The sequence below is a fragment of the Penaeus vannamei genome, chromosome 28 (assembly GCF_042767895.1).
Source record: "Penaeus vannamei isolate JL-2024 chromosome 28, ASM4276789v1, whole genome shotgun sequence".
Classification (NCBI taxonomy): domain Eukaryota; kingdom Metazoa; phylum Arthropoda; class Malacostraca; order Decapoda; family Penaeidae; genus Penaeus; species Penaeus vannamei.
This window is the reverse complement of record NC_091576.1, coordinates 21993973-22003972: the sequence shown is the minus strand read 5'-3', so window position 1 is coordinate 22003972 and position 10000 is coordinate 21993973. Positions and strand designations below refer to the sequence as shown.

The 10000-nt window shown below is 51.7% G+C and overlaps 1 protein-coding gene across 1 annotated transcript in view; it reads right to left on the bottom strand.

Annotated features, from left to right (window-relative positions):
* Positions 1 to 10000, bottom strand: part of LOC113820331 (uncharacterized) — a 33563-nt gene that overhangs the window by 2389 nt on the left and 21174 nt on the right. The window contains exon 2 of the mRNA XM_070141908.1: positions 1 to 3862. This exon is cut by the window's left edge and continues 2389 nt beyond it. Within this exon, the coding sequence (XP_069998009.1) occupies positions 1204 to 3744 (2541 nt within the window). The 5' untranslated portion in view covers positions 3745 to 3862 and the 3' untranslated portion in view covers positions 1 to 1203. The remainder of the gene's footprint in view (positions 3863 to 10000) is intronic.

Below are 10000 nucleotides of genomic sequence, written 5' to 3'. Positions count from 1 at the left end.
TTTTTTTTAATATTTTCTTTTCTCCTTCGGGGGAAAAAGAAAGACATCAAAATATACACAGTAGATACCTCAAACGGTGGCGTTCAACTACCAAGAGAGACATAGCTGGGGTGGGTAGCCTTTGGGGGGTGGGGGCGGTGGTGGGGGGTGTGAGGCTCTGGGCCGCGGCCGGTTGAAACACAAGAAACAGAAACAGTCATGAATCGTTATTATTCACATGAGGCGAACATGACCAATGCATGATAATACACAGAGGACTTATTACCCGAGAACACCAGCATCTCCACCGCCGGCCGTCGCAGCCGGACCCTCTGCGCTGGACTGGACCTGCCGACCTTTCTTGTACTTGGGCCTTGGCGCCGGCGGCGCCCCGGGGCCGAGGGCAGCCCCGGGCGCGCCGGCGAAGGTCTGGCCCCCGGCGCCGAGCCAGGGGCCGAGGGTCCGGCCGCCACGCCCGCAACTCCTTTCCTCGAGGGCCCGGTCCCGGTGCCCGCGGGGGCGCCTGGCTTAGCGTAACATAATATATCTATTTAATTAAATTAGCAGGTACAATCGATAGACCTCTGGCGCCCCCGAGCAGGGGAGCGCGCTCTCCCGCGCAAGGGAGCGGCGCCCCCGCGGGCACCGAGGCGCGGGCACGCGGGCGATCGCGTCTTCACACCGAGATACTTGAGGGTGGCCGTGGGGGAGGAGCAGCTCCGGCTGTAGCGCCTTCTCCTCTCCGGGGCTGCTCCGTCGGAGGAACCTCCTCTTCCCCCACACTGGGCGTGACCTCCGGCAGACCCGCCGCCCGAGACGCCGCATGCGGCTGACACACGACACAACACGTGACCACTGACACTGAGACACCCACGTGCTGACACCAACACGGCTGCCCGGCCGCAGCCCGCCCGCGACGGTCGCGCCGGCGGGTGCGGAGGGGGGCTGCGGCCGGGCAGACCGAACCGGGCAGCCGGAGAGACAGACAGACAGGGACAGACCAGGCCCAGGTCGCGCCAGGCGCCGGGCTGGCCACGGCCGCAGCGGGCACGACGGCACGGCGGCACGGGGCACGGCGGGCCGCCTCCGCCACACAAACAACGCCGAGAGGCTGGGCGCGCCTCTGGCCACCGGCGGCCTCCCTGCCAAGGAGGGACGACCTCCAACCAGAGACAAACCTCAACGAGGCAAAAACATGAACCAGACGAGAGTCGCTGGCCTCCTTCAGTCCTCCTCCTGCTTCCGGGGTCGCTGCAGCTGCGGCGGCAGGTGCCCCGACATGCCCGGCCCGCCCATGCCCACGCCCGCGATGCCCGGAGGGCCGCCCAGGGCCTGCTTCTGCGCCCCGCCGCCGCCGCTGGCAGCGTGGGGCCCGGGCGAGCCCTGGGGCGTGTGTTTGGGCGGCGCGGACAGGCCGGGCAGGTCGAGCAGCGGCGAGGGCGCCGGGTGCTCCTCCGAGAGCGACCGCACGGGCAGGCTGGGGCGCGCCACCTCGCCGCCCTCCTCCATGGACGACGACTCGTGCAGCTCGTAGCGCGCGTGCGTCCGCATGTGGCGCGTGATCATGTCGCGGCGGCAGGCGGCGTACGGACACTGCGGACACTTGTAGGGCTTCTCGCCCGTGTGCGTCCGCTGGTGCGTGGAGAGGTGGTCGGAGCGCGAGAACACCTGTCCGCACACGCGGCAGGTGTACGGCTTGTGGCCGGTGTGCAGCCGCATGTGGCGCGTGAGCATGTCGGAGCGCGCGAACGAGCGCTTGCACACGTCGCACATGTACGTCTTGCTGGTGCTGTCCACCTGCTTGCTCTTGTGGCGCGACGCCATGTGCTTGGCCAGGCGGTCGTGCAGCGAGAACATCTGGCCGCACACGGGGCACACGAAGGCCACGTCCGCCCCCGGGGGCATCTCCTCCACCACGGGGGATACCTCGAGGTGGTAGCGGAGCGCCACGCTGTCCTTGGTGCTGTAGGAGGCCACGTCGCCCTTGACCACGGGCACCGGCAGGGACGAGGCCGAGGTCTGGCGGTGGTCGGGCGCCCCGGGCGACCTGGGGGGCGGGGTGATGTCCTTGGGCGCCGCCAGGTGGGGCGAGTGCGGCGACGACAGGGGAACCGAGCCCGGCAAGACTAGACTATCCGTGCTGGAGGTGCTGCCCGTCTTCACGCTGCCGGCCGTCTTGACGGACAGGTCGAGCGGCGAGTCCTGCGGCGTGGAGTTGTCGGACTCGAGCGAGCCGCCCTTGCGGGGCAGGTAGAGCGGCTGCGGGATGGGGCGGCCGTGGCGCAGGACGGAGCCGCGCGTGGCGGAAGGCTGCTGCTCGCCCGAGGGCCCGGCCGACGTCTGGCCGCCGCTGCTGGCGGGCACCTCGCTGGAGCGCGCCTTCTGGTCGAACCACAGCTGCAGGTCCGAGTCCGAGTGCGAGCGGCGCCGGTACAGGTCGGGCAGGTAGACGGTGGGCGGGAAGTAGTGCTCTACGTTGTGTCCTGGCGAAGGCGAAATGGGCGTGTGCGGGGAGGAGGGCGTGAGCGGTGAGATGGGCGAGTGCGGGACGCCCGCGGGGCCCAGGCGGTGCGGGTCGCGTGCGGACAGGGCGCAGTGCTGGCAGGTGCAGGGCTGGTAGTGGCCGCCCGGGTCGGAGGCGTCGCTGCGCACGACGCTCAGCTTGGGCAGGATGCCGCGGATGACGGAGCCGACGCCGGGCGGGTCGCCGGACGCCAGCGCCGACGCCGAGCACGACGACTTCGAGTCCAGGTCCAGGTCCTCCTCGTCGATGCTGGGGTCCTTGATCCTGAGGGGGCTGAAGGACAGCTTGGGCGAGTCGGAGTTGACCCTGGCGAGCGCGGGCGAGTCGCGGGCGTGCGGGCTGTGCGACGGGAGGCCGGGCGAGAACACCTCCTCGTCCTCCTCGCTGATGGCGCGGCACAGGTACCGCTCGCGGTCCAGGGAGTCGAAGCGGAACACGTCGCTCTGGACGGCGCGGGGCGAGCGCGCGGTGCCGGCGCTGCCGCAGCTGCTGCTGGTGCTGCTGGTGCTGCTGCTGCCGCCCTCGCCCGATCTGTGCACCTGGATGACCCCAGGCGACCTCTGCTGCTGCTGGGCCTCCGGCAGGGGGCTGGTGCCTCCTGCCTCCCCTGGGCCCTCCTTGGGCGAGGGCGGCGTGTCCACCTTCATGGCCTCTTGGCCGGTCTCGTCCTGGACTGTGACCCTGGGGCTGAGGCCGGGGCTGAGGCCGGGACTAAGCCCTGGGCTGAGGCCGGGGCTGAGGCCGGGGCTGAGGCCGGGGCTATGCCCGGGCACGGGGCTGTGTCCGGGCACGGGGCTGTGGCCAGCGACGGGGCTATGGCCCGGCACGGGGCTGAGGCCGGGGCTGAGGCCGGGGCTGAGGCCGGCCTCCTCCCCCTGGTCGTGGCCGGGCCCCGGGGGCGCATCCTCGGGCTGGCGGCTGAACATGGGCTCCTTGTCGGCCTGCGGCGGCTGCGAGGGCAAGGCGTTCGGGGGCTGGTCGGGGGGCCTGTCCTGCGGGGGCTTGGCGTCGCGGGGCGGGCCGTTGGCGACGGTGTCGTGCGGGGGGGCGCCGGGGCGGTCCGGCGCCGCGGGGGCGAGCGGGGGGGGCGGAGGCTTGTCCTCGGGGGAGCGACGTTCGGCCTGCGAGGTCAGCTCCAGCACCACCTGGCTGAGGCGCTTCCTCTTCCGCAGCGCGGACGACTGGTCGTGGGGCGGGTGGGCGGGCGTGGGCGCTGTGCTGCCATGCTCCCCGCCGATCATCGTAGGCGCCGGGGACGGGGGGCGAGGGCGGGCCCGGGGGCGGGTGCCGGGGGGGGGCCCCGCCTGCCCCCGCCGCGGGTCATCGTCGCGCTCTTGTACCAGCCGGCCAGGGGGAGTCCTGGGGGAGGAGGGGGCGATTAGCTGAGCCTGGGGAAGCGGCGGCGGGGAGGGAAGAAGACAACCAAGGATTGGAAGCGAAGAGGAGCGGAAGAAGAAAGACAAACAGAATACCTCGCAAAGACGACGAGGAAGGGCAAAAAATCACAGAATATAGCAAAAAATAAAAATAAAAATAAAAATAAACGAACAAATATGAATATGTAAATAAAGGACAAAAAGGGGAAGAAAACGGAATAAGACTTAGCAAGGGGAGAAAGTAGAGGGAATAAACATCTAAATATAGAGAAGGGGAGAGGAAAATATAGAGAAGAGGAGAGGAAAAATCACAAGACAATAAAACTAAAGGGAATCATTACAGTGATATATCATCCTTAATGATAATGAAGATAATAAAATTGATAATAGTCATAATCAACGATGAAAATAGGACAGATAATGATAATAATAGTAAATTGTTATCATCATTATCATAAAAATTCAACGAAACCTATTCTTCCTTACTCTCATTATCACCAAAGTAATAATAATAATAAATTTAATCTACATCCAGTTTTGTTCTTTCTTATTAAAGAGACGAAGATCTGCCTGCATTTCAAATAATCATCATTACCAAGCTGTCAATTATCAAATGATTACCATTACCAACCTGTCAACCTGACCTTAACCACTGATCTGTCAAGATCACCTTCGTCTCGATAAAATTAATCATAGTCAAAGGTTTAGTCATTATCATTCGATGTATTTTGCATAAACCAACACAGCTGATTATTATTTTTTGCCCCTTCGTTTTTCTTTCATTCTTTTTTCGCAAATCTTTATAAATATTATATATACTTAAATATAGAAAAAAAATATTTAAACTTTTTTAAGATTTGGATATATAAAACAAAGACAAATAAAGATAGACATTAATCAACACGAAGGTGAATTGAAGATACATTTTATATATAAATATATATATATATATATATATATATATATATATATATATATATATATATATATATATATATATATATATATATATATATATATATAACTTAGTGAATGAAGTAACATGCATTGACAACATGAAACAGAACCGCGTACGCACAATACTCCTTATCAGATAGCTTACCAGAGACGCTCATCAATACCAAATTAATATTTCCTTTCTCTTATCGTCTTCTTCACCTTCTTTATCACGGCTGTCCTTATCTCACGCATGTCATTTCCTACACATCAGTATTACGTTAGCTCAAAAGTCATCGTTACAACCGATGTGTGATCTTTGTGTGTTTGTTTGTTTGTTTCCTTTTTTTATTAATGGCAAAATTGCTTCTATATCTTCACCTAGTGTCTTTATATGTATATATATATATATATATATATATATATATATATATATATATATATATATATATATATACATACATACATATATATACATATATATATATATATATATATATATATATATATATATATATATATATATATATATATATATATATATATATATATATATATATATATATATATATATATATATATATGTATGTATGTATATATATGGTACCATTTTTCACTATCACGTGATTATCACTATCATTCGTAATCAGCTGATTTACTAACGAACATTTCTTCATATTAGTCACTATCAGTAAGAAGCTAAAACACCACATCATCTAACACCATCACATCACATTAACGTCACTATCCTTCACCATCACATCACATTCACGTCACTATCCTTCACTATCAGCCACATCACACTTCAGCCTCGAATCATATCTATCTTCGTATGTTTCACAATCAGTTAATGATATGATAGCGATTTCATCACCATAATAAATGTAATGATATGCGGACATTATTTTTATGATTAACTTTTGATACACACAAACGCACACACACACACACGCACGCACACGCAAAAACATACAAGCACACACACAGATACACGGACGCGCATAGATACACACATACACACACACGTACACAAACATAAACACATACACAAACATAAACGCACACACACGAACATACGCGCACACACACACAAATACAACAAGATTACAAGTACAGTAAGAATCGAAGAACAGTCATAATAGTAACAGTAGAAAAAGTAGTAATTTTGTAGTCGTTGTAACTAGTAATAATAGTAGCAGCATTACTTGTATTAGTAGTAGTAATCGTAGTAGGCACAGTAATGATAGTAGTAATAGTAGTAGTAGTAGTCAGGAATGATAGTAATAGTAGTAATAGTAGTAGTAATAGTTGTCAAAGAAATAGGATGATTATCAGCAATGCTGCTACCAGGACTGTATGCATCACCACACGTATGATGACACAACCTGCTTAATATGCAACATCTTGCATAATTCGCCATTGCGAAATAATTTCAACCCCCTGCATAATACGAAATCTACCCACTGATTTTCAAACCATTAATATTCAAATTATCGATCGACGGTTCCGAAAGCTTGGTATTTTAGTTTAAAAAAAATAGATAAATGAAAAATTAATAATATGAGAGAGAGAGAAGTTTCACACGACCATCTGCCCCCCCTCCCCTCCCCTCCCTACCACCCTGACACACCGATAATACGTAAAATGAGAGAGAGAGAGAGAGAGAGAGAGAGAGAGAGAGAGAGAGAGAGAGAGAGAGAGAGAGAGAGAGAGAGAGAGAGAGAGAGAGAGAGAGAGGGAGAGAGAGAGAGAGAGAGAGAGAGAGAGAGAGAGAGAGGGAGAGAGAGGGAGAGAGAGCGCGAGCGAGAGATTGTTTGCTCACGTCAGCCGAGCGCGAGGCGGAGGCCCTGGCGTCACCGCTCTGACGTCACCGCTCTGACGTCACCGCTCTCATCCCAGCCCGTGGGAGGCGCTGGCCAACTAGACACGTGACGATGGGACGGGAGGGGAGAGGGGGGGATAGGGAGGGAAGAGAGGAATTGGGAAGGAGGAGGAAAAGATGTGAAGGAAGGAATTGGGAAGGAGGAGAGAAAGATGTGGGTGGAGGAATTGGGAAGGAGGAGGAAAAAGGGAGGAAGGAGGGAAGAGGAACGAGAGGAATTGATGTGGAGGAAGGGAGGGAAGAGAGAGGAAAAATGTGGAGGGAGGGAGGGAAAGAGGAGGAATGTATGTGGAGGGAAAAGGGGGGGAGGAGGGAAGGGGAAAGGAAAAAAATGTATAAGGAAGACAAGATGTGGAGGGAAAAAGGAGGGAGAAAGGAAGATATTGAGAAGGTAGAGGAGATATGAAAGAAGAAAGAAGGAAAGAAGGATTTGAGAAGGAGGAAAATATGTGGAGGAAAGGCAGAGCGGGAGGGAAGGATGTGGAGTGAGAAAGGAGGGAGGGAGCGAAGGGAGGGAAAGAAGGAATTGAGGAAGGTGCAGGAAAAGATATGGAGTAGAAAATAAGGGAATGGAAAATGATAGAATTGACAAGAAGGAACTGATACGGAGGGAAAAATGAGGGAAAGGGAAAGAGAGGAATAGAAAAGGAGGAGGAACAGATGTAGAGAGAAAACTAAGGAAATGAGAGAAGGAAAGAAGAGAAGGGGCGAGGATGGAGGAAAGAAGAAGGGAAGAGAGGAGAAAAGTGAACGGGAAAAGACGTGAAAGAAAGGAAAGAAGGGGAGGAAGGAGAGCAGGAGATAATGGAAGGCATGGAGGGAGGGAGAGAAAGGAGAAGAGAAAATTGGAGGGAAGAAGGAGAGACGTGGAGAGACGAAAGTGGAGAACAGGAAAGAGACGAATATAACGGAAGAAAACAAGTAAAAGAGAGTGATGAGGGAGAGAGAAAGAAGGGAGAGAGAGAAAGAAATTACAAAAAAAGGAAAAAAGAAGGACAAGAATAATAAAAGAATGGGAGAGAGCAAATAATAAAAAGCGAAAATGGAAGGAGAAAAATAGAAACAGAAGAAAATAACAAAAGAATAAATAAATAAATAAATAAATATGCAAACAAGAGACAGAATAACTAAGAAAGAAGAAAAAAAACAGACAAACAGAGAAAAAGACAGAAATGCAAAATAAAATAAATATTCAAATACAAGAAAAACGTAGATGGACGTCACTATAAATATGATCCCTTGTAATTTATGGTGTCGTAATATTGTCTTCAAGGTGTTGTGTTTATGGTGTTATGGTGTTGTATGTATGGTGTTATAGTTTAATGTATGGTGTTAGTGTTGTATGTATGGTGTTATGGTGTTGTAGCGCATGGTATTATAGTGCTGTAATGCATGGTATTATAGTGTTGTAATTTATGGTGTTATAGTGTTGTAGTGTATGGTGTTGTATTGGATGCATGGTGTTCTGATGTTGTAATGTATGGTGTTATAGTGTATGTATGGTGTTATAGCGTTGTAATCTATGGTATAATAGTGTTATCTGAATGGTGCAGCCTTCATGCTTACTATCATATTATTGTATTTATGGTACCTCATTACCATCCTAGAGCCATTATAGTGCGGTTATGATGCCCAATCAACGCTACAGTGCCATCACATCCTATCCTTTCACGATATCGTCTCGACACCGCTACCGCACCGATGTTATGGTGCCATCCCCACACGGTGTTGTCGCGGTGTTGTGTCTATGGTGTTGTTATGGTGTTGATGAGCGCTTTGAAGTCCCGCTCTTTGTTGTGCGCGATCAGCTGACGCCGGTTTCCAGTTCGTCATCAAATTCTCTTTTTGTCAACACTGTAGTTTGTTATTTGTTGCTGTTGTTGTTCCCTTGTTATTACGTTTGTTGTTGTTGTAGTAAAGAGAGGGAGAGAGAGAAAGGGGGAGGGAGGGAGGGAGGGAGGGAGGGAGGGAGGGAGGGAGTGAGAGAGAGGGAGAGAGGAGAGAGAGAGAGAGAGAGAGAGAGAGAGAGAGAGAGAGAGAGAGAGAGAGAGAGAGAGAGAGAGAGAGAGAGAGGTGGGGGGGTAGAGAGATAAAAGAATAGATATTGACACATTTATTGACTAATATAGACACGAGGACGCACACATGTGGCCGACACACACGCATACGCTCACACGCACACGGGATCCGTAACACATACGTGTACACACACACACACACACACACACACACACACACACACACACTCACACACACACACACACACAAACACACAAACACACACAAACACACACACACACACACACACACACACAAACACACACACACACACACACACACACACACACACACACACACACACACACACACACACACACACAAACACACACACACACACACACACACATAACACCCACACACACACACAAACACACACAAACACACACACACACAAACACGATTACCTTTCAGTATTTGAATCAAGGATTATTTAATTAATTATTCACAAAATTATCATTTAGAAAATATCTCACTCTCCAGGACAATCAGGGAAATGGATGGAGAAGGAAAGAAAGAAAGAAAGAAAGAAAGAGAGAGAGAGTGAAAGAGAGAAAGAAAGAGAGACAGAGAGAAATAGAAAGAAAGAAAGAGAGAGAGAGAAATAGAGAGAAAGAAAGAAAGAGACAGAGATAGAGTGAAAGAGAGAAAGAAAGAAAGAAAGAAAGAATGAAAGAAAAGAAAAAAAGAAAGAAAGAGAGAGAGAGAAAGAAAGAAGGAAAGAAAGAAAGAAAACAATGAAGAAAGGAAGAAAGAAAGAAAGAAAGTGAGAGAAAGAAAGAAAAGCAAAACGAAGAACAAAGGAGATGGAGAAAATAAAAAGCAATCAGAGAGAGGGGGAGGGAGGGAAAGGGGAAGGAAAGGGGAGGGGGAAGGGAAGGGAGGAGGGAGGGGGAAAGGACGAGGACAAAGGAATATAGAAAGGGTATTGATAGTGTGACACCCTCCCCCCCTCTACCTTCCCTCTCCCCAACCTTCTTTAGATCTTCTTTCCTCTCTTTTTTCCCTCCCCTCCCCCCTCCCCTCCCCCTTGACACCCCGACTCTTACTCCTCCTCCTCCCTCCCCCTTCCCCCTCTTCCCCTCTAACTCCTCCTCTTCAACCTTCCCCTCTTCCCCTACCCGTTTCCCCTTCCTCTCCCCCCCTCCTCATCCCTCTTCCTCCCCTCCTCCTCATCACCCTCCTCTTCCTCCCCTCCTCCTCCTCTTCCCCCACCCCCGCTTCCTCCCTCCCCCCCAACCCTCC